Source organism: Macaca nemestrina, chromosome 7, assembly GCF_043159975.1.
Source record: "Macaca nemestrina isolate mMacNem1 chromosome 7, mMacNem.hap1, whole genome shotgun sequence".
NCBI classification, from domain to species: Eukaryota; Metazoa; Chordata; class Mammalia; order Primates; family Cercopithecidae; genus Macaca; species Macaca nemestrina.
Genome location: NC_092131.1, coordinates 157,410,373 through 157,435,292, shown reverse-complemented (window position 1 = coordinate 157,435,292; position 24,920 = coordinate 157,410,373). Strand labels below are relative to the sequence as shown.

The 24,920-nt window shown below is 42.1% G+C and overlaps 1 protein-coding gene across 2 annotated transcripts in view; it reads right to left on the bottom strand.

Annotated features, from left to right (window-relative positions):
- The window catches only part of LOC105493128 (SPG11 vesicle trafficking associated, spatacsin), a 104,211-nt gene that overhangs the window by 17,573 nt on the left and 61,718 nt on the right, over positions 1-24,920 (bottom strand). Inside the window, exons 21-30 of one of the 2 annotated variants that reach the window (XM_071066928.1) lie at positions 22,401-22,566; positions 20,288-20,493; positions 19,608-19,716; positions 18,112-18,271; positions 17,419-17,691; positions 16,599-16,799; positions 13,345-13,452; positions 10,264-10,426; positions 6,629-6,843; positions 5,124-5,865 (exon numbers count right to left, since the gene is read on the bottom strand). In XM_071066928.1, the coding sequence (XP_070923029.1) occupies positions 5,124-5,865; positions 6,629-6,843; positions 10,264-10,426; positions 13,345-13,452; positions 16,599-16,799; positions 17,419-17,691; positions 18,112-18,271; positions 19,608-19,716; positions 20,288-20,493; positions 22,401-22,566 (2,343 nt within the window). The remainder of the gene's footprint in view (positions 1-5,123; positions 5,866-6,628; positions 6,844-10,263; positions 10,427-13,344; positions 13,453-16,598; positions 16,800-17,418; positions 17,692-18,111; positions 18,272-19,607; positions 19,717-20,287; positions 20,494-22,400; positions 22,567-24,920) is intronic. The other variant, XM_071066929.1, reaches the window with a different exon arrangement.

Below are 24,920 nucleotides of genomic sequence, written 5' to 3'. Positions count from 1 at the left end.
AATTCCAGCTACTCGGGAGGCTGAGACACGAGAATCACTTGAACCTGGGAGGCTGAGGTTGCAGTGAGCTGAGATTGCACCACTGCACTCCAGCCTGGGTGACAGAGCAAGTCTCCATCTCAAAAAACAAAAACAAGAAAACAAAAAAACTCAAAATGTTCAGATGCAACCCCAAATTACTCAGTATAAGAAAAAGCAGGAAGAGGGGCTGGGCGCGGTGGCTCACGCCTGTAATCCTAGCACTTTGGGAGGCCGAGGTGGGTGGATCACCTGCAGTCAGGAGTTTGAGAGCAGCCTTGCCAACATGGCGAAACCCTATGTCTACTAAAAAAAAAAAAAAAAAAAAAAAATTGGCTGGGTGTGGTGGCACACTTCTGTAGTCCCAGCTACTCGGGAGGCTGAGACAGGAGAATCACTTGAACCCAGGAGGTGGAGGTTGCAGTGAGCCAAGGTCACACCACTGTACTCCAGCATGGGCAATAGAGCGAGACTCCATCTAAAAAAAAAAAAAAAAAAAAGAAAAAGCAAGAAGATTTCAACTCACATGAGAAAGACAAGATGCTAGCTAGCATTAAAATGATGCAAAAGTTAAAATCATCTGACAAAGAATTTAAAGCAGCTATAATACAAATGTTCCAATAAGCAATTCTGAATGCTCCTGAGACAAACAGAAAAATGCAAAGTCTCAGCAAAGAAATAGAAGATATGAAGAACAAAATGAAAATTTTAGAACTGAAAAATGCAGTTATGTGCTGTATAACAATGTTTCTATCAACAACGGACTGCATATACAACGAGGATCCTGTAAGATTATAATGGAGCTGAAAAATTCCTATCACCTAGTGACATCATAGTCACTGTGACATACCACGATTACTTAATTTTTAAATAAATTTAGTGTAGCCTAAATGTACAGCATTTATAAAGTCTACAGTAATGTACAGTAATATCCTAAGTTTTCACATTTACCACTTAGTGACAACCAGAGCAACTTCTAGTCCCGTAAGCTCCATTAACGTTAAGAGCCCTTTACAAATTGTACTATTTAAAAAATTTTTTTTAGGCCGGGTGCAGTGGCTCACGCCTGTAATCCCAGCACTTTGGGAGGCAGAGGCGGGCGGATCACAAGGTTAAGAGATCGAGACTACCCTGGCTAACACGGTGAAACTCCGTCTCTACTAAAAATTCAAAAAATTAGCCGGGTGTGGTGGTGGGCGCCTGTAGTCCTGCTACTGGGAAGGCTGAGGCAGGAGAATGGAACCCGGCAGGCAGAGCCTGCAGTGAGCCAAGATCTCGCCACTGCACTCCAGTCTGGGCGACAGACTCAGTCTCAAAAAAAAAAAAAAAAAAAAAAAAAAAAAAAAAAAAATTAAATGAAAATCTCCAATTGTTTATTTCCTGAAGCTAAAAAATCTTTATATTATATTTTTTACTGTACCTTTTCTATGTTTAGATATGTCTAGATACACAAATACTTACCATTATGTTATAATCAACTACAGTACAGTAGCATGCTGTACTGGCTTGTAGCCCAGGAATGATAGGCTATACACCATTTGGCATAGGTGTGTAGAAGTCTATACCACCTAGGTTTGTATAAGTATGCTCTAAGATGTTTGCACAGTGATGAAATCACTCAACAATGCATTTCTCAGAATGTATCCTCATTGTTAATACATGGCTGTAACTGAAATTTTAAAATCATAGAAATAAAATTCAATAACAGAAATTATCCAATCTGAACAACAGAGAGAAAAAAAGTTTTAAAAAAACTGAACTGGCCAGGTGTGGAGGCTCACGCCTGTAATCCCAGCAGTTTGGGAGGCCGAAGCAGGCATATCACGAGGTCAAGAAATTGAGGCCACCCTGGCCGACATGGTGAAACCTTATCTGTACTAAAAATACAAAACTTAGCTGGGTGTGGTGACGTGTGCCTGTAGTCCCAGCTACTTGGGAGGCTGAAGCAGGAGAATCACTTGAACCTGGGAGGCAGAGGTTGCAGCGAGCCAAGATCGCGCCACTGCACTCCAGCCTGGCAACAAAGCGAGACTCCGTCTCAAAAACAAACACACAAACAAAAACTGAACAAAACTTCAAGGAATTATGAGATAATAACAAAAATTATATATTCATATATTTGAAGTTCCAGAAGGAGAGGAGATAGGGTATAGTGCTGAGAAAATAAAAATATTAAAAAAAATTATGGCTGATCACTACCCAAGTTTGGTAAAACACATAAACCTACATATTCAAGAAGCTCAGTAAACCCCAAATATATGAATAAAGCCAAAGAAATACATATCCAGTTACAATATAATCAAACTGCTGAAGACCAACAACAGAAAAAAACACTGACAGCTACCAGAGAAATAAGCACTATTTATATAGATGAACAATGATTCAATTGACTGCAGATTTTTCATCAGACACCATGGAGGCCAAAAGGAAGTGAACAACATTTTCAAGTGCTGAAAGAAAACAACTAATTTTCTTATTTATTTTTTGAGACAGGTTCTCACTTTGTTGCCCAGGCTGGAGTGCAGTGGCATGAACACGGTTCATTGCAGCCTTATCCTCCTGGGCTCAAGCGATCCTCGTGCCTTAGCCCCTCAAGTAGCTGGGACTGTAGGCATGCGCCACCACACCTGGCTAATTTTTGTATTTTTTGTAGAGACGGGGTTTTGCCATGTTGCCCAGGCTGGTCTTGAACTCCTGAGCTCAACTGATCTGCCTGCCTTAGCCTCCCAAAGTGCTGGAATTACAGGTGTGAGCCACTGCACCTGGCCTGAAAATAACTAATTTTCTATATCCAGCAAAACATCCTTTAGGAATGAAGGTAAGATAGAGACATTCTCAGATGATGAAAAACTGATTATTTCAAAAAAAAAAAAAAAAAAAAAAGGCTAGGCGTGGTGGCTCACGCCTATAACCCCAACACTTTGGGAGGCCAAGGTGGGTTTATTAAAATATATTTTTCGGCTAAGAACAAAAACCTCATTGTTTAATGAGGTTTTCAAGGTATGCAGAAGTAATAAAAGGCAAGTAGGATGTAAAGGGAGAAGAGTAAAGTGACCTAAATGGTGGTAAGGTTCCTCCTACATTCCAGCTGAGGTGGTAAAATATTGATTCTAAGTATACTGTGGAAAGTTAAGGATGCACATTGTCATCTCTAAAAAAACCAATTAAACTATACAAAGATATAGTCAAAATCATAATTAAAATGGAAGACTAAAAAATGTTCAAATAACCCAAAAAGCAGAAGAAAAAGTTTCCCTTGAAAATCACAAAATGCTAAAACTCACCCGAGATGAGAAAGATAACCTGAATAGTCCTGTAATTATTTAAGAAACTGAATTTGTGGTTTAAAATCTTCCAAAATGGAAATCTCCAGTCTCAGATAGTTTTACTGGTAAATTCTACTAAGCATTTAAGGAAGAAATAACACCAGTTCTATACAATGTTTTCCAGAGAATCAAAGAGGAGGGAATACTTTCTAACTCATGAAACCAGCATTACCTTGATACAAAAACCAAACAGTAAAAAAAAAGGCTGGGCACGGTGGCTCACGCCTGTAATCACAGCACTTTGGGAGGCCAAGGTGGGCAGACCACTTGAGGTCAGGACTTCAAGACCAGCCTGGCCAATATGGTGAAACCCCGTCTCTACTAAAAATACAAAAAGTAGCCAAGCGTGGTGGTACACAACTGTAATCCCAGCTACTTGGGAGGCTGAGGCAGGGGAATCACTTGAACCTGGAAGGCGGAGGTTGCAGTGATCCAAGATTACGCACTACACTCTGGCCTAGGCAACAGAGTGAGACTCCGTCTCAAAAACAAAAACAGTACCATAAAGAAAATTACAGAATAACATTCCTCATGAACATAAATGTAAAAATCTTTAACAAAACAGCAAATTGATTACAGCAAAAAATTAAAAAGAATAATGCACCAGGCCCAAACTGGATTTATTTAAATGGGGAATTCAAGGCTGGTCCAATATTAAAAAAAATCAACTAATGTAATCTACTATATTAATAGTCTAAAGAAAAAAAACCACATGATCAGATTAACAGATGCAGAAATAACATGACTAAATTCAAACTGATTCATGATACAAATTCTCAGCAAACCAGGAATAGAAGGGAACTTTTTCAACATGATAAAGCCTATCTTCAAAAACCTACAGCTAATACCATACTTAATGATGAAAGATCAAATATTTTCCCTTTAAGGTCAGTAAAAAGGTACGGATGTCCTCTCACCACTCCTATCCAACATAGTACTGAAAGGCCTAGTCAGTGCAATAAAGCGAGAGAACAAGAAATAAAAGGCATACAGATTGGAAAGGCAGAAATACTGCAGCTGACACAAATGTCCATGTAGAAAATCTTGAGCAATCTACAAGAAATCTCCTAGAATAAGCAAGTTTAACAAAGTCATACAGTATAAAGTTAACATAAAGAACACATTTCTGGCTGGGTGCGGTGGCTCATGCCTGTAATCTTGGCACTTTGGGAGGATGAGGTGGGCGAATCACCTGAGGTCAGGAGTTTGAAACCAGCCTGGCCAACATGGTGAAACCAGTCTCTACTAAAAACACAAAAATTAGCCAGGATTGGTGATGGGCACCTCTAATCCCAGCTACTTGGGAGGCTAAGGAAGGAGAATCACTTGAACCCGGGAGGCAGAGGTTGCAGTGAGCTGAGACCACACCATTGCACTCCAGCCTGGGCGACAAGAGTGAAACACCATCTGAAAAAAACAACAAAAACAAACAAACAAAAAAACCCAAAAAGAAAAACAAAAAAAAATTTCTATATACTATCAATGTAAGACTGGAAACGATTAAATTTACAGATGTATAGAATATGTAGAATAAATTTCAGTGAACTAGCTACAAATCAGATAGATTCCCTTTAACTTGAAACATAGCTAGTTTAAAAAACATAGGTCTTTCTATTTCATTGACTAGTTAATTGGCTAGTTTACAGATTACCTGGAAAAAAGTTGTTGTCCCCTTAACTTGGTATAACTATTCTGCCACAAGGGTCCCTCCCTTCCTTCTTGGAGACAGTGCTAACAGTGCCATTTAAGACTCTGGGCCGTCTGATCTCTTTCACTTACTGCTGTGGACTCTCCTTAGGGGAATGTCGGGTTCTTCCTCAAGCAGCTCAGCACTTTGTAGGAGAGCATGGATCTCCGGGTGCAGATCCTCCATACTAGCTTCTCCTGAGGCCAGTGCTCTGCAGTGCAATACCAAGGCGACATCTCGATTATAGAAATGAAAATACCGGCATACTCTACTTGCTTCATGCACACAGCCATCATCCAGTAGGCGTCCAATCAAAAAGTTTAGTGACTCCTGCTCTTTCCAATCCAGTCTATTCTCGCATGTCTCTTTGGATGGAAGGCTGTTAAGTTCTAAGTATTTTGATGTGTTCAGAGCAGCCAACTTGGAGAAGGAAAACTCCCTGGCTAAACTATCAAAGGAAAGTTCACCATTAGTTGAGATCTGTCGAGAAAATTTGGGCTCTGTTTCCTCCTGATTTCTTCCAAGAGTGTGCTGGGTGATGCGGCAGAGCCAGATCTGCTTCTCCAGCTCCTCCAGCTTGTCCAAGGGCACCACATCCTCCTGGGCAAGCCAGTGCCCTGCCAAGGTGAGCAGCAGATGGCGTTCCTCAATGCTGCTCCATCCAGCTGGGTGCTCACATGCCACATGGGCCTGAGTTGAGAAAAAGGAAGAAGCTGCTTTGCTTGAAATTGAATGTTTCTTAAAATTCTCATGGCATTTTTTCCAGAAGTCAATTCTTGCTTGTTTTAGTGACCACTGTTCAATGTGTTTTAGAGTCTGCATTTCCTGTGTTATCTGTGAAATTTAACAAAGCAGATTTTAGCCTTTCTTGGATAAAGAAGTATCATAAATGCTCATGTTCCCTAAGTATATCATACTTGTTTGTTTGTTTGGTTTTTTTTTTTTCTTTTGAGACAGGGTCTCGGTCTGTCACCCAGGCTGGTGATCATAGCACATTGCAGCCTCAACCTCCTGGACACAAGAGATCCTCCCACCTCAGCCTCCCAGGGAGCTGGGACCACAGGTGTGTGCCACCATGCCTGGCTAATTTTTAATTTTTTGTAGAGACAGGGTCTCCTTATGTTGCCCAGGCTGGTCTTAAACTCCCAGGCTTAAGCAATCCTCCTGCCTTGGCCTCCCAAAGTGCTGGGATTATAGGCATGAGCCACTGCACCTGGCGTTATCATACTTGTTAAAACCAAATCAAATCAGCGAACAGAGATTTGGCTACAGATGACCCTGGATATTTTATCTGGAAAGTTATGGTATGAAAAACAATTCTTGATTGATCTCATGGAATGGGGTTTAAGTGGAAGCCCCCTTATATTTAATTCCATTCAAAGGAAAATAGTTGTAGCATATCCTACAAACTAATGTTGCATTTGCAGTACACATTTCTCAATAATGGGCATTGTAGGCTCATCCATTTCTGAAAGTAATGTGTGTGTCAAAAGTAAAAAAAGCCTTATCTCCTATAAATTATATATCTCATTTGATTTACTGTTTAATGCTGATTTTAAAAGTTAAGATTTTAAATAACTTAAAAGACCAATGATACCTCTTTAATAACCAAGTCGTCCACAGGTAACTCAGCTAATTCTGCTACCCTCCTGGCCAAAGCGAACTGTCCGTCTGTCTGCAGTCTTTCCAAAATAGATTGACATTCATGCTGAAAATTCTCAATGCTGTAGCAGGTAATAATTATATGATTAATGGCTATGGATGTATCCTTCAAAATTTCGCAAAGGACATACAGCTTTTTCACATCTGGACCTGTGGCAAAGAGAAGAGGATATAAACATTTAGTCAATAAAATGCCACTACAGCATTTCAAGAGTAAATGCAATATCGGTTGAAAATACACATGTTTAACATAGTAATGTGGTTAAAGGAAAAATAAAAAGCGAGTTTTCTGTTTTTTTGAGATGGAGTCTCACTGTCACCCAGGCTGGAATGCAGTGGTGTGATCTTGGCTCACGGCAACCTCCACCTCCTGGGTTCGAGGGATCCTCCTGCCTCGGCCTCCTGAGTAGTGGGGACTACAGGCGTGCACCACCACATCTGGCTAATTTTTGTACTTTTAGTAGAGATGGGATTTCACCATGTTGTCCAGGCTGCTCTCAACTGTGCCCGGCCAAAAAAAGCTATTTTTCTACTCTGGTTGACTAGCAGAGGAAGCCATAAGGTAGCTCCTGTGTACCAAAGACACCAAAAAAAAATGGTCCAGAAAAATTGTTAGTGGTAAAGTCTGACTGTACTTGCTTGTCATATAGTATGAAGTGTTAGAGATTAATGGCTGGGCGCAGTGGCTCATGCCTGTAATCCCAGCACTTTGGGAGGCAGAAGTGGGTGGATCACTTGAGGTCAGAAAAGACCAGCCTGACCAATACGGTGCAACCCTGTATATACTAAAAATACAAAAATTAACCCACTGTGGTGGCACATGCCTGTAATCCCAGCTACACGAGAGGCTGAGGCAGGAGAATCACTTTAACCTGGGAGGCAGAGGTTGCAGTGAGCTGAGATGATGCCATTGTACTCCAGCCTGGGCAACAGAGTGACTCTGTCTCAAAAAAAAAAAAAAAAAAAAAAGGGTAGAGATTAGCACATGAACTCAATCTATACATCTGGCTTTATATACAGGGCAGAGGTTGGTGGCCTTCAATGTAGCAGAAACACAGTAACCTTGGGAAGATTTTGGTCATTCAGGCTAGTCTCTCTCTTTCTGGATTTGTCTCCTACCGTGATCAAATTTGTCTGACTTAGTGGTCATTTGTTCATTCAATGCAGGAATCATGTGGATCAAGACAGAGAACTTGTAGGACAGTTAAATCTCCAGCTGGCCAGTAGCCTCTAATGTGGCACACTGTATTCAGAATGAGCATCACTTGCACCTCTAAAATTTATCTACTTACCCCAGGGAGACCTAATTGAGCTCCTCCTGATATCCCTTGGAAATTATTAGTAACACTAAGAATTCTTGGCCAGGTGCAGTGGCTCACGCTTATAATCCCAGCACTTTGGTAGACCAAGGCAAGAGGGATCGCTTGAGGCCAGGAGTTCAAGAGACCAGCCTGTGCAACATGGTAAGACCTTTGTCTCTATTAAACAAAAACAAAGAATTCTCTGCCAACAATTTATGTGGCTGGGTTTGCGCCTTTTCCCAAACAGTCTAAGTAGAATCTATGTATGTCCTACCATAAGAGAGGGGCATGAGAAACATTCCACAGGAGGCTATTTCCAATGCCACCTGCTGGGCAGCAGTCTGATTTAGGTAGTTCTGGGGACAGTGAGACATCCTGCACAATAACCACTAACACAGGCATGTTGAGTTTTGCTGGCATCATATAAAACACAGGTTTTTAAAGAACATATTCCCGGCTGGGCACAGTGGTTCATGCTTGTAATCCCAGCACTTTGGGAGGCCGAGGTGTGAGGAGTGCTTGAGCTCAGGAGCTTGGGACTAGCCTGGGCAACATGGCAAAACCCCATTTCTAACAAAAAAATACAAAAATTAGCCAGGTGTGGTGGTGTGTGCCTGTAATCCCAGCTACTCAGGAGGTGGAGGTGGGAGGATCGCTTGAGCCTGGGAGGCAGAGGTTGCAGTGAGCTGAGGACGTGCTACTGCACTCCAGCTTGGGTAACAGAGCCAGACTCTGTCTCAAAAAAAAAAGAACATATTCCTGTCCTCTAAGCAAATAAATGTTAAATATCCACACATAGTAACAGTTTCTAAAAATCGGAAAAATTATAGAATAAAAGTATTATAGTCATGTTTAACAATGTAGTAGATCCTTATAATTATTCAAAGATAGATTATGGCAAACAACAGGCAATTCATTTTTTGAAAAAAATTATAATTACTACAGATCAATGAAAACACCTATATGTTAAAAGGACTTATTTTTGGTCTGCATAGTAACTGATAAGTACCATCTTACATCCATTACATTTCGGAAAAACCCCTTTTTCCTCTTAGTCATCAGATCCACAGTCTGCAACAACTGGCTCTGAGCTCAGGATTCTGTCAGTGTTCTGTGCAAATCTGAGCTCTCCAGTTGAACATCTGTGAGTTTAAATGTGAGAAAATAACCCTAGTAGCCAAACTGCCAGAATATAGTATAAAAGAACAAAATATCATTCAGTAAAAACTTGAAATTATCAAACAAGTGGAAAAGATAATAAAGCAATATTTGTTTGATTCAATCAGCAACAAGTTTAGAGACTGCCAATGTCTCAAGGAAACTAAAAAAAAAAAAAAAAAAAAAAAAAGCACAATTTGTCTCTGAAACTTTAAAAATGAATTGTGCATTTCTGAAGTAGGGTTTATGACCCTGAGCAATGCTAAGGTTACTTGCCATAGAGAAGATAGTGACAGGGTGTGGGAGTTCAGTCAGGGTGGTGGGAAAAATTGTAGAGGAAAATTTATGATAGATAGTTATAGAAAATATTATATAAGGATAATTATATATTAATATAAGAAAAATTATATAATAGTTATAGGAAATAAATAAACACAAACCTTCTTGGAAGGCCAGGCAGTCTGCACAGCTTCAGTGACAGATATGGCTGAAGGCAGCCTTTTTACCTTTAGTTGATAGCAAAAAAGCTAGTAACAAGGGAATGTGGGGAAGTTTATCTAAATAGCTTGTTTACTCATGTGGTCCTAAGACCAACCATCGATCAACTGCAGATGCATAATTGCTCTCTACTATCGGCAATGTTAATTACCATCTAATGGTGTTTACTTGAAACCTTTGCCATTTAATCTGTACTAAATAAATGCGAACTTTGCCAGCTTATGAGGCAATGCTCCAGACTCAGAGCAGAGCCCCTTAGCCGGACTGACAGGCCAAGTATCTCAGTCAGTGTACGTCTTGGTCCATCACTAGGTCAGGGTCTGTGGGTTGGACCCCCGCAACAGGGTAATGTAGAAGCCAGCCAGGAAGAAATGTGGCTATTTGGTAACTGCTTAGAATGAGATGATTGGATATTATTTATGTTTTATGCTGTTGTATTATTTCTTGAATATTTTAACCACAATTTAAAGTTCTCTGTAACTTCTTTACCCCCAGTTGCACACTGTAAGTTAATGTTACATGCATTTTAATTTCCTAACTACCCCTCTAAAGTATTTTCAAGATTAAGGAAGCTAACTTCTTAATAGCAACTTAACTGTAAAGATTGTCTTACCATCAGAGAAGAGATGCTCTCTTTCAACAAAGAGCTGTAAAAGCTTCCCCAGCTCATATGGGGTCTTACACTGCTGTAGCATAAGCTTCAAAAGGAAACACACCTGATCCTCCAGCCACATAGCAGGGATGACAGGGTGGACCTTTGTGGCTGCTGTGTTAAGCTATAAAAGAAAAAGAGAGGCTTAGGGAAAGGAGTTTCATGAGAATAGCAAATCAAAACCTCCAAATTTGGGAACCTCTAAGGAAGCTAAAATTCCCTCAAAAGCTATTGCCTGTCATAAAGCGGGGGTTCCTGCCTTTCCAAATGGCAGGAACTGGTAATGGGGCTCAGAGGACTGGCAAAAACAAGCCCTCCTCAGCAGCTTTGCACATTGTCTCTTTGTGGAAAGTTCTGGTATAGAGCTGCATGTGTGAAAAAGATGGGCAAGAGTCCTAAAGACTGAATGCTAACTACAGAGTTAATGTAAAATATTCCTACTTAGTGACTGTCAACTTAATAGCCCTCTGAGTTGCTGTGAAATTAATCAGACATCTCACTTAGCAGCCTCTTTATTTTTATTTTATTTTATTTTATTTTTTTGAGACGGAGTCTTGCTCTGCTGCCCAGGCTGGAGTATACTGGTGCAATCTTGGCTCACTGTAACCTCTGCCTCCTGGGTTCAAGTGATTCTCCTGCCTCAGCCTCCTGAGTAGCTGGGATTACAGGTGCACACCACCACACCCGGCTGATTTTTTTGTATTTTTAATAGAGACAGGGTTTCACCATGTTGGTCAGGCTGGTCTCGAACTCCTGACCTGATGATCCGCCTGCCTTGGCCTCCCAAAGTGCTGGGATTACAGGCATGAGCCACCATGCCTGGCCTAGCAGCTTCTTTAAAGAGGGATGTAGGCCTGCCCTTGAATCCAGAGGATTTTAAATTCACATTATAAAAACCGCTCAGAAAGACTTGCCTAACATTACTTCGCTAGTTCTACCATTTTGCTTATAGTTTATTCTTGTTGGAGAATGGTTTCAGTTAAGAAGCTTGGATTTACATCATTTCAACTGAATGCTAAAAATATTAATAGGAAGATGAATTCAAGTGGCAGGCTGCATTTCTACAAGTAGGTGTGGCAAAAAATATCTTCTAGGATGCTGCAGGAAAAGGCTGATTTCAGAGGAGTGGTGCTTTCTTACCTGCTGCGGCTGCTGCTGTTGTTTTTCTTTCCTTTGTGTTGGTGAAGAACAGGGTCTCACTATGTTGCCCAGGCTGGTCAAACTCCTGGCCTCAAGCCATTCTCCCGCCTCTGCCTCCCTAAGTGCTGGGATTACAGGTATGATGACTGTGCTTGACAGATGCTTCTTTTGTGACTTCATTCCTGATTTTTACTTTGGCTCTTGCTTCGTATTATTTTTGGAAGACTAATATTTAGTTCTCAGTCACTACAGTTTTGTAGTTCACTCTAGACTTCATACAACATAACCCCCAAAAATACTGGGCATTTTGGTGGAATAGAAACTTAACTGCTGGGTTTCAAAAAATGTATATATTAATAGGCACCAAAAGCTTATAATTCAGTACCTCTGTGCCTAGTGCTGAGTTAGGCTCTAGTCTTGGCTGAATACTTCCTGTATACTTCTGAACATACTATAAAAGTCACTCTGAAGGTAAGTTTAATATGCAGGGCTTTTTGGCTGTGATGTAAGTTTTAGAAGACAATATTCCCTTCAATGGAATTCTCAAGACTGCCAAGATCTTAAATTAAGGAATGGTTTATAAAATCATATGTCACATTACTGCTATCTTCTTACCCCTACCTGGAATGAATTTCCTTCTCTACTCTCTCTCCTATGCCCTATGTGGTCCTCCCTGTACATTTCTCATCCTCCTCTCTTAAATTCCAATAGGACTTACCTACTGGTAAGTACAAAGATCATTTTGCTTTTGCAGCATCTCCCTTAATGCAAAGTGTTTAAGGGAATTATTATGAGAAAGAACACTGGTAGTTAGCTCACTAAATTGCTACTATTCCTGCTTAGACACTGTTCCTGAATGTTTTCTATAACCATTCTGACTGGATTTTGATGTTTAGAAGAACAAAAGTTCTATTCTTTTTTAAAAAATATTTCTCTTCTTGATTCTTTATCCTCCTGAGTGTCCTTGTTAAAATTAGCTGGGATTAGGGCATTAGTCCTTAGTCTTTAATTACTTGTATACTTAACTCTGTGGTTCTAAGAAAAGGAACTAATGTCAGCAGATGATGGAACTAGTTAAGCTGGTCAGGCAAGAATAAGAAGATACTTGGGAGGTATCCAACGAGCCATAGGAAGAAACAGACTAAGGAAATTAATGTGCCTATTTTCTGTGGTTTCAGAATCCTAGGCATATTCAAATAACTGATTTGGTATTTTCAAATATGTAACTTTCAAATCTTTATTACAGTGAAGACCAATGTGGCCGGACATGGTGGTTCATGTCTGTAATCCCAACACTTTGAGAGGCCAACGCGGGAGGACTGCTTGAGGCAAGGAGTTCCAAACCAACCTGGGCAACAAAGCAAGACTTCTTCCCTATAAAAACAATATTAAAAATGATTGGGTGCAGTGGCTCACGCCTGTAATCCCAGCACTTCAGGAGGCTGAGGCAGGTGGATTACTTGAGGTCAGGAGTTCGAGACCAGCCTGACCAACATGGTGAAACCCCATCTCTACTAAAAACAAAAAATATTAGCTGGGTGTGGTGGTGGACACCTGTAATCCTAGCTACTTGGGAGGCTAAGGCAGGAGAATCGCTTGAACCTGGCAGGCGGAAGTTATAGTGAGCTGAGATCATGCCACCGCACTCCAGCCTGGGTGACAGAGCCAGACAGTGTCTCAAAAAAGAAAAAAAAAAAAAAGATTAAAAATTAGCCATGCTACTTGGGAGGCTGAGGTAGGAGGATCCCTTGAGCCTAGGAGTTCGAGGCTGCAGTGAGCTGTGATCATAGCGATGTGCCTGAGTAACTGAGTGAGACCAAGTCTTTAAACAAAAACAAAAAAAGGCCATGCATGCCAACCAAGTTCAGATCAGTAAGAAAGAGCACCATAATTCCAACTTACTATTTCAAGGCTCTCCTGAAACTCCAGAAGTTTAGCTTCAGCTTCTTTATAATTCTTGAAGAACATACACAGTTCATACATCTCCATCACCAATAGTAATGGGGAATCCTTTGACAAAGAGTTCGAAAAAAATTACAAAATTTTGAACTCAATATTTTTTCAATGAATAATGCCAAATAAGAGAATGTTAAATATGCTATTAATAAGGCAGGGCATGGTGGCTCATGCCTGTAATGCCAGCACTTTGGGAGGCTGAGGCAGTGGGATCGCCTGAGGCCAGGAGTTCGAGACCACTTTGGCCAACATGATGAAACCCCATCTCTACTTAAAATATAAAAAAGCAGCCAGGCATGGTGATGCATGCCTGCAATCCCAGCTACTCCAGAGGCTGAGGCATGAGAATCACTTGAACCTGGGAGGTGGAGGTTGCAATGAGCCAAGACTGTGCCCCTGCATTCCATCCTGGGCGACAGAGTGAGACTCTGTCTCAATAAATAAATAAATTAATTAATTAAAATTAGCCAAGTGTGGTGGCATGTGCCTATAGTCCCAGCTACAAGTGAGGGAGGATCACTTGAGACCTGGAGGTGGAAGCTGTAGCTATGATCACATCACCGCACTCCAGCCTGGGCAACAGAGCAAGACTCTGCCTCAAAAAAAAAAAAAAGGCTATTAGCAATAGCTTCACAGATTAAATCACGTACGTTAAAAAGAAAGTTAAATATATTTTCCTTTTGGAAAAATGATACTCAGGCCAGTTACACCTACTCAACAATCCATTCTGTCTATTCTTTTTGAGACGGAGTTTCGTTCTTGTTACCCAGGCTGGAGTGCAATAGCGCGATCTCAGCTCACCACAACCTCCACCTCCCAGGTTCAAGCCATGCCTCAGCCTCCGGAGTAGCTGGGATTACAGGCATGTGCTGCCACGCCCAGCTAATTTTGTATTTTTAGTAGAGACGGGGTTTCTCCATGTTGGTCAGGCTGGTCTCGAACTCTGGACCTCAGGTGATCCACCCGCCTCTGCCTCCCAAAATGCTGGGATTACAGGCGTGAGCCACTGCGCCTGGCATTCTCTGTCTATTCTATACTTGGCCCACTGCACACGGGCAGGAAGCATTCCACCAGATGGTGCTATGACACCTTTATTATTTTTTTAATTTATTATTTTTTTGAGACACAGCCTCATTCTGTCACCCAGGCTAGAGTGCAGTGGCAGGATCACAGCTCACTCACTACAGCCTTGACCTCAGGTGATCCTCCCACCTCAGCTTCTAGAGTAGGTGGGACTAGAGGTATGTGCCACCATGCCAGGCTAATTTTTGTATTTTTTGTAGAGATGGGGTTTGCCGTGTTGCCCAGGCTGATCTTGAACTCTTGGACTCAACTGATCCATCCACCTAGGCCTCCCAAAGTGCTGACATTACAGGTGTGCGCCAGCATACCCAGGCATAACATTTTAAACACACATACCTGGATAATCAGCTCTACTGACCCACCTTACCTATTGTTGCCTGTGGCACTGATTCATACATTTTATTGTTGTCAGTGGGAGTCGCTCAGTCAGATAATAGGAGTTCTGAATTAGAAAGTATGGCTCTGAACTGTAAATACACCACTTACTAAAGTATTTTGAGACCTTGGGTAGGTTACTTAAGTTTTGTGAGCCTTGATTTATTAGTGTGTAAAATGAGGGCAACATCACTTCATAATATCTTTTTTTTTTTGGAGACACGGTCTTGCTCTGTCACCCAGGCTGGAGTGCAGTGGCGCGATCTTGGCTCACTGCAACTTCCACCTCACGGGTTCAAGTGATTCTCGTGCCTCGACCTCCCAAGTAGCTGGGTTTACAGGTGCATCCCACCATGCCCGGATTTTTTTTTTTTTTTTTTTTTTGGTATTTTTAGTAGAGGTGGGGTTTTGCCATGTTGGCCAGGCTGGTCTCAAATTTCTGGCCTCAAATGATCTGCCTGCCTTGGCCTCCCAAAGTGCTGGGATTACAGGTGTGAGCCACCATGTCTGGTCCATAATATCTAATATTATTTTCACATAGGATTATTGTGAAAACTCACTAAAATAATGTATTAAAAGCATCCTGAGGCTGGGCACAGTGGTACATACCTGTAATCCCAGCACTGTGGGAGGCTGAGGTGGGTGGATCACAAGGTCAGGAGATTGAGAACAGCCTGGCCAACATGGTGAAACCCCATCTCTACTAAAAATACAAAAAATTAGCCGGGCATGGTGGCACGTGCCTGTAGTCCCAGCTACTTGGGAGGCTGAGGCAGGAGAACTGCTTGAACCCGGGAGGCAGAGGTTGCAGTGAGCCGAGATCATGCCACTGCACTCTAGCCTGGGCGACAGAGTGAGACTCTGTCTCAAAAACAAAAAACAAAAAACAAAAATCAAAAAACAAAAAACAAAAAAAACACCACACCCTGGGTCAGGTGTGGTGACTGATGCTTGTAATCCCAGTGCTTTGGGAAGATGAGGTAGGAGGATCGCTTGAGTCCAGGAGTTCGAGACCAGCCTGGTCAACATGGTGAAACTCCATCTCTACTAAAAATACAAAAGAAAAAAACAAAAACAAACAAACAAACAAAAAACCCGGGCATGATGGCATGTGCCTGTGGTCCTACCCACCTGGGAGGCTGAGTTGGGAAGATCAACTAAGCCTTGGAGGTTGAGGCTGGAGTGAGCCTTATCATGACAATGAACTATAACCTGGGTGACAGAGTAGGACCCTATCTCAAAAAGTAAAATAAAGTAAAATAAAATAAAAAAATACCACTTTGCTAAGGTAATTTATTTTTTATTTTTTTATTTTTTTTTGAGATGGAGTCTTGCTCTGTCACCTAGGTTGGAGTGCAGTGGCACGATCTCAGCTCACTGCAACCTCTACCTCCCAGGTTAAGCAATTATCCTCCCTCAGCCTTCCGAGTAGTTGGGATTACAGGCCCATGCCACCATGCCCGGCTAAGTTTTGTATTTTTAGTAGAGACAGGGTTTCACCATGTTGGACAGGCTGGTCTCAAACTCCTGACCTCAAGTGATCCGCCCGCCTCAGCCTCCCAAAGTGCTGAGATTACAGGCATGAGCCACCGTGCCCTGCCAGTAAATGGTACTTCTAATATCATCATCATCATCTGCTGTTGGCTAAAAAAAATGCAAGGATGGAAATAAGAAAAAGCCAAGAGGGGATATGCTGAAGTAACCCCGTAAGCTCTGGAAAGAAGTGAAGCAACGATCACTACCTTAAAGAAAAGCTGGAAACCTCTGATGAGAGTTTTGCTCTTCTGTCTTGTTAATAATGCTCTCCAGATGACTGAAAGATCCTCAAGGTTCCAGGTATGGTCCTCTATCGAGTCCTGAATGTGTCCCATGGCTTCAGTTGCAACACTGTCCTCCACAGAAGTGATGATCCAAACACAGAGACAAGAAATGGCACTGGCACCCTGCCATGGGATAAATAAAATAACAACTAGGCCTGGATTACCTGGCAAATGTTCAAATGCTACAGATGGGTATTTCCTGTTTAGAATAAGTCACCCAACTTAGTTAAAATGGCTTGAAAAGCCTTCAAACATGAAACAAACTAATGAGCAACCAAGGGACCATTCTAAACTGTCCTGCAGAGTGTTGCAGGTCAAAAGACCAAGAAGCAGACAGAAGGGGGAATATGTGAAAGTCAGGGAAGTACGAATCATAAGAGAGTAGGATTGCCCTCCACTGATCTGCTGATTAAAGGACTGTCTGGAATGTCCCTTTTCCCTGCTAAAGAAGGCACCAAAGAAACACTGGTGGTCAGTCCACCAAAGCATCTTTCTCTGTGACTGCCAACCAGAAGCCAAGGCTCTGACCACTTGAGTTCACTGAATGTTAAGGCACAAGCAAGTACACTAAATGGCCCAGAGCCTAAGCTAGAGAAGCACAAAAAGTTGCAGTGAACTTGGAAACACATGCTGGAACCTCACTGTCATCATCATCCCACTTCTGATTATCAGCCTTTCCTGTCCCTCATCACTTATTCTATTGTTCTCTGGGTACTTAATTTAGGCTTCTCATGATCCTCACCTGGAGACATGAGGCCAGAACACTGAGGATAGGGGCCTGTTGTTTGACTGCTTCAACCAGAAGCCAGTGCCAGGAGTCTGGCTCCTCTGAGCATTGGAGCAGAATTTCAAATAAATCGGTCATCACTTCTTTGCTTCCCTGAAGTTCCTGGGAGGACTCATTGCAGACTTGATTGATGTCCATTTTCGAGGTGGGCACTAAGGGCAAGTTCTCAAAAGCCAGCCTTAAGTGGTCCTGAATGACTGGGCTGAAGTACTGGATAAGGGATTTCACCTAGAAGGCATATCAGATGATTAAACAGAAACCCAACTTTCAGTTTCAACTGGAGCTGAAAATGTTAGAGAAAAGTATAGACAAAATTATGCTTTCTCACCCTGAACTAAGTCAGAGTGACTACTATATAATTTTACAAAGTTGTATGGTGCTTTTGAGTGAATTTCCATATTCAATCTGAAGTCACAAAAGCTTTTCAGCTCTTCAGTACTAATGACTAGTGCCTTGTCTGATGCCAACCCACTGAAATCTTAGGAAAAATAATAGTATCACATGAAACAAAAGCCCATGGATCCAGTACATATCCTGGATGTCAAGAAAAAAAAAAAAAAGGCCTATGTCTACACAATAGAAAGAATGCTATCTTCTGAGAAGTGTTCCTATTTCCTTTTGAGTGACTGCTAACAATTAGTGGCTTACCTCTGCTGGGTGGTAGTTGTGGAGTTGGCTGTGAATAATGAACTGCAGCCAATCATTTGCTTTGGCACATTCTCTAAGGTAAGATATGCTTAGTTTCATATCGTGTAGCCTGCAGAACTGTACCACTAATGCCCACTGGCTGCTAGATTCACTGGATAACCTATAATTAGAATTAGAGGTGGGGGTGGTCAAGAAAAAACAAAAAATTCATTAAAATATAGCTTTAGTTTGAACTGGAAAATGAGTAAAAATGATATAAATTAAAGCACAGTATATTCTCCAATAAATACTAAATATTTATTAGGCTACTTTGAAAAGTAGATTCTTTTTTCATTCTTTTTTTTTTTTTTGAGACAGAGTTTCGCTCTTGTTGCCTAGGCTGGAGTGCAATGGTGCAATCTTAGCTCACTGCAACCTCTGCCTGCTGGGTTCAAGCAGTTCTCCTGTCTCAGCCTCCCGAGTAGCTGGGATTACAGGCAGGCACCACCACGCCCAGCTAATTTTGTATTTTTAGTAGAGATGGGGTTTCTCCATGTTGGTCAGGCTGGTCTTGAACTCCCAACCTCAGGTGATCCGCCCACCTCGGATTCCTAAAGTGCTGGGATTACAGGTGTGAACCACTGTGCCTGACCGAAAAAAGTAGATTCTTTCACCCATAAGGCAGAATAGCTAGCTTATCATACTGGCACAATTCATTCCTTCCCCAAGTCATCAATCAAATACCTATTTATACTGGCTGTGTAGCATCCTTAGGAGAACTGAGGAAGTTGTCAGTCAAGAAACTTTCTGAGCACTTAATTCTCTTGCTCTATTCACTTTAGAGTACTCAGAGGCCTGGTGGGTACCTGGGCCTCCTCACCAGAGGGAGGGTACACATTTCTGCTGCAAGCAGGATTCTGCCAAGAACAGAATCAGTGATAGGATATACAGAAAAAGGGTGCCTTCTCAGGGTCTGGAGTGGTTAGGTCAGCCTCAGCGGGGCAGCATAGAGAAAAACAGGCATGAAGTGTAAGGACATGCTTTTACGTACAGTCACTTCAGCTTCCATTATCAATTGACATAATACAAAGAAAAAATTAAGGACATTACTTAAAGTCAAATTTTAGAAGACCCATCCCACATCATCCTCTTCTTCTCCTTCATTTTTTTCCAATCCTCCAAGACATCTGAACCCACATCTTCTGGCATTTCAACATGTACCATTTAAAAGACTTCTCTGACTAGCAGGGCAGTGGAAGAGACAAAGCTGCTCTCCTTCTCTTGGTAAGTCCATCTCTAAAGAGAGAACTGCTGTCTTCACCTTCTTTTCACTGATGGCAAGATGCAATTAAAATCATTATTCATTTACTGAGCATCTGCTATATGCTAGATAAAGAAGAAGATAAGGTCTAGTGGGATTTAGTGGAAACACCAGAGTTGTTCAAAGAAAAACTAGGCAAATACAGGTTGGCATAATAAGCTTGTTAGAAAAGAGGCTGAGACTGGAACTCACAAACCTCTTTATTTCCTGTTGCTGAATGCTGTTCCATGTGCCTTCTTCTAAGAGAACAAGCAATTCTTCTGTGGTTGCCTTTTCACCATCAGCTAGTTTAGATAGTTTTTCGGCTGTAAGAAATATAAACAACAAAATACAGTCAAGAGAAAAAGTCAAAACCTGAGCAATTCTGTTTGAATAGTGTGGCTCAGGGCCATTTCAGAACCCAATTAAAGTGCCCAAGAAAGTGAGATAAAGAAAACACACTCTGGCCGGGCGCGGTGGCTCACGCCTGTAATCCCAGCACTTTGGAAGGCCGAGGCGGGTGGATCACAAGGTCAGGAGATCAAGACCATGGTGAAACCCCGTCTCTACTAAAAATAGAAAAAATTAGCCGGGCGCAGTGGCGGGCGCCTGTAGTCCCAGCTACTCGGAAGGCTGAGGCCGGAGAATGGCGTGAACCCGGGAGGCGGAGCTTGTAGTGAGCCGAGATTGCGCCACTGCACTCCAGCCTGGGCGACAGAGCGAGACTCCGTCTCAAAAAAAAAAAAAAAAAAAAAAAAAAAAAGAACACACACTCTGCAGGAAAAGGATAAAATCAAGAAGATAGCCATTTTCTCCCCAAGCACTCAAAAATCAATGCCTTAGACCTAGTCATACCTTCTCTAAACAAAGCAGGCCAAATAAAAAAAGGTGCTGTACCTACAGACTCTCTGATAAAGCTGTACTGAGCATCTTCATTTCTGCACTTGTATCTCAAAATTATATTGGCCACTTTCATATCAACTCTGAGTTTGAGGCTGTCAAGGCCAAGCAATTCTAAGAAACAAACACAAGCAGCTCCTACTGAAGGTATGTGGAAGGAGGAGAGCCCTATAACATAGGCTTCATTGCCTACTTGCTGGATCCTGAAAAAGAAAGGAATCAAAATCACATCAGCACATGAAAATTATTTCTCACCAGGAAAAGCAAATGGAATTAAATCAGTGACACATGGAGTGCCAGCCATGTGATTTCTGGCCTCCTCTCCCTTCCCTTTTGCCCCTTGCACGTACCCGTTTAGGTTCCTGGTAGCTTTTCAGTTGTCTTTTGGCACAAGAGCCCCCCATTCCCTTAAGTTGACTTTCTAAAACACTTACTCATAGTCTAAATTATTCTTGCTTCCAACTTCATCCAGAAGACATGAAGTACAACTTCTGAAAGACTGCCAACTTGTGATTTTATCAATTATGAGTATGTATACGAACTACGAAGAATATCAATGCCACTTAAAGTTTGACATCATAAAGCACATTTAAAAAAACTCAGATAGGCCTTTTATAGGAATAGAAAATTTGAGAAAGACATAATAAATTACTATTTATTTTTATTATTATTATTTTTGACATGGAGTCTCGTTCTGTTGCCCAGACTGGAGTGCAGTGGCGTGCTCTCGGCTCACTTCAACCTCCGCCTCCCAGGTTCAAGCGATTCTCCTGCCTCAGTCTCCTGAGTAGCTGGGACTACAGGTGCCCACCACCATGCCTGGCTAAGTTTTGTATTTTTAGTAGAGATGGGGTTTCACCATATTGGCCAGGCTGGTCTCAAATTCCTGACCTTGTGATCTGTCCACCTCAGCCTCCCAAAGTGCTGGGATTACAGGTGTGAGCCACCATGCTCAGCCCACACAAGACATTATTAACCATGTTATTAACATGTGGAATGGGAGGCTGAGGGATATGTTTTATTTTCACCTTTCTAAACTACTTGAATACTTTACCATAAAAAAGGTATTACTGAGCCAGGCGCGGTGGCTCACGCCTGTAATCCCAGCACTTTGGGAGGCCGAGGCGGGCGGATCACAAGGTCAGGAGATCGAGACCACGGTGAAACCCCGTCTCTACTAAAAATACAAAAAATTAGCCGGGCGCGGTTGTGGGCGCCTGTAGTCCCAGCTACTCGGGAGGCTGAGGCAGGAGAATGGCGTGAACCTGGGAGGCGGAGCTTGCAGTGAGCCGAGATCGCGCCACTGCACTCCAGCCTGGGCGACAGAGCGAGACTCCGTCTCAAAAAAAAAAAAAAAAAAGGTATTACTTTGTTAATTATAAAACAAACCAATAAAGTAAATCTATATTTAGCTGTTCATTATAGCAAATGCTCCTCTCAATTCTGTGCTTTACAAAAATGAATTAAATGAATTATTAAAGACATTAAATATAGAATTCACATCTCATCATATAATTCCTTAAGTTCTGGGGTACATGTACAGAACATGCAGGTTACATAGTATACATGTGCCACGGCAGTTTGCTGCACCTATCAACCCGTCATCTAGGTTTTAATCCCCGCATGCATTAGGTATTTGTCCTAATGCTCTCCCTCCCTTAGAATTCCCTCTCTAACCACTAATACCTGATGAGCTCCTATATGATTTTAAATCTGATTATTTTTCAAAATATATTTATCTTTTTTCCAGTTAACAAAAATCACACACACTGAATGCCAGAAACTTGGGACACACAGGGAAGCACAAATGAAAACAATAATCACCATCCAAATGTATTCACTGTTAAATGTGGTATGTTTCCAGTATGTTTTTCAATGTATGTGTAAAATGTTACAGATATGCCCTTTTTTAGAATACAAATTATAATTTATTTTACTTTTTTTTTCAGTGGCAGAGTCTCACTGTTACCCAGGCTAAAGTGCAGTGGTGTGACCATAGCTCACTGCCTACTTGAACTCCTGGGCTCAGGTGATACTCCTGCTTCCCAAAGAGCTGGGATTACAGGGGTGAACCACTGTACCCAGCCAAAATTATATTTTAAATACTCACAGTTGCTTGGGAGTCTTGGTTTTGATTAATTCCTGGACCAGAAAAGTACCAAATGCAAATGATGGCCGTCCATGATGTAAATAATAAGCAAAATTCAGACGTTCCACTACAGCGTATTTATTAACCAGGTCAGGGCTAGAGAAATGTGGGAGATGACTCCATGCATCTGGGAGGAAAGTGAAACAATATCAATTATCTGTTCATCACCATAATTAATTTCAGATTTGCACATGGAAAACTTAACTCTCTAATGATAAAAGAAAACTGGTTGCTGTAATCATTTTGCATCACTATGTATCACTTTGAACTTACCAAAACCTGTTTTATTTTACTTCAACATATAGAGATAGCCTTCATTTTATACAAAGATGTGTATCTGAGAAGTTGCATAAAAACCACGGTAAGAAATGATGCTCTGGCTGAGTGCGGTGGCTCACGCCTGTAATCCCAGCACTTTGGGAGGCCAAGGCAGGAGGATGACCTGAGGTCAAGAGTTCGAGACCAGCCTGACCAACATGGAGAAACTCCATCTCTACTAAAAATACAAAATTAGCCAGGTGTGGTGGCGCATGCCTGTAATCCCAGCTACTTGAGAGGCTGAGGCAGGAGAATAGCTTGAATCTGGGAGGCAGAAGTTGTGGTGAGCTGAGATTGTGCCTTTGCACTCCAGCCTGGGCAAGAGCGAAACTCTGCCTCCAAAAAAAAAAAAAAAAAAGATGCTCCCTCCTACCATCCCATTAAACTTACTTGTAATTTTAGTTGCTTTTTTTTCTGTTGAGAGACTTTTAGGATCTACAATCAGCACTCTAGAGCTGATTGTCTCTAAACGCCTGAGTACTTTGAAATCTTCTCTCTTCTCTGGGCTTTTATGATCTCCTAAGTAAAATAAGCAAATTGGGCTAGATGATCTTGGAAGGCTGTGCCAGCGGGAATGCTCCATGACATTTTGTTAATGGAATCTTCCTTCTGTGAGGGCTGCGGTCATTGAACTACAGCTTTGGCAGAGACCTGGGAGGGTCTGGCTGCCAGTGGAGCAAGGCTCAGTGATTACTTGGGGGTGGAGAGGGATGTCTTCTCTCCGTTTGGGTCTTCCTGGCCACAGCTCATTACATCTGTTATTACAGATACTAATATATAACTGCGGGGGGAATTCCCAGTATCTATAACATCCCTATATCTATATCCCAGTATCTGTAACACATCCCTAAACCAATGGAGGAACACGTGCTGGGGACATAAGAAAGCAGACCCAGAAGTGACTCCTTAGAGGGCAATGTGCATGCTCATTTTGGGACAACTGTCAGAGAGCTAAAGCCATTCTGGTTGAATGTGTAAAACTGATATAAAAAAATAACTTTAGAAGCTGTCCCAACTGATTTCATTTAAGGATATTGTTTACAGGGGTGGAAGGAAGCTCTAGTCTGGCAGGTCTAGTATCTCAGAGGTAATAGGGCTTTAGAGTCATAAATGTGTTTGAGGCCGAGCGTGGTGGCTCACTCCTGTAATCCCAGCACTTTGGGAGGCTGAGATGGGTGGATCAACTGAGGTCAGGAGTTCGATATCAGCCTGACCAACGTGGAGAAACCCCATCACTACTAAAAATACAAAATTAGCCAGACATGGTGGTGCATGCCTGTAGTCCCAGCTACTCAGGAGACTGAGGCAGGAGAAGCACCTGAATCTGGGAGGTGGAGGTTGCAGTCAGCCAAGATCGCGCCATTGCACTCCAGCCTGGGCAACAAGAGTAAAACTCCGTCTCCAAAAAAAAAAAAAAAGTGTGTGATTCCTGGTTTTGATACCACTAGTTGCGTGACCTTGAGCAACTTATTTAACTTTTAAGAATTGTATATATTTAAAGTATACAACATAAATGGTTTTTTTTGGGTCTTTTTTTTGGGACAGGGTCTGGCTCTGTCGCCTAGACTGGAGTGCAGTGGCACAATCTTGGCTCACTGCAACCTCTGCCTCCTGGGCTCAGGTGATCCTCCCACTTCAGCCTCCCAAGTAGCTGGGACCACAGGTGCACTCCACCACACCCGGCTTTCTTTAGTATTTTTGGTAGAGATGAGGTCTCAAAATCCTGAGCTCAAGCAATCTGCCTGCCTTGGCCTCCCAGAGTGCTGGGATTACATGTGTGCACCCAGCTTCTTCTTTTCTTTTTTTTTTTTTAAGATAGAGTCTTGCTCTGCTATCCAGGCTGGACTGCCATGGCACAATCTTGGCTCACTGCAACCTCCGCCTCCTGGGTTCAAGCGATTCTCCTGCCTTAGCGTCCTGAGTAGCTGGGACTTACAGGCATGTGCCACCACACCTAATTTTTGTACTTATAGTAGAGACGGGGTTTCGCCATATTGGCCAGACTGGTCTCGAACTCCTGACCTCAGGTGATCTGCCCACCTCGGTCTCCCAAAGTGCTGGGATTACAGGCATGAGCGTGAGCCACCATGTCCGGCCAGCCACCGCACCCAGCCCACCTAGCCTCTTTCACCAATGTTTGATGGTTTAACATGTACAGATCTT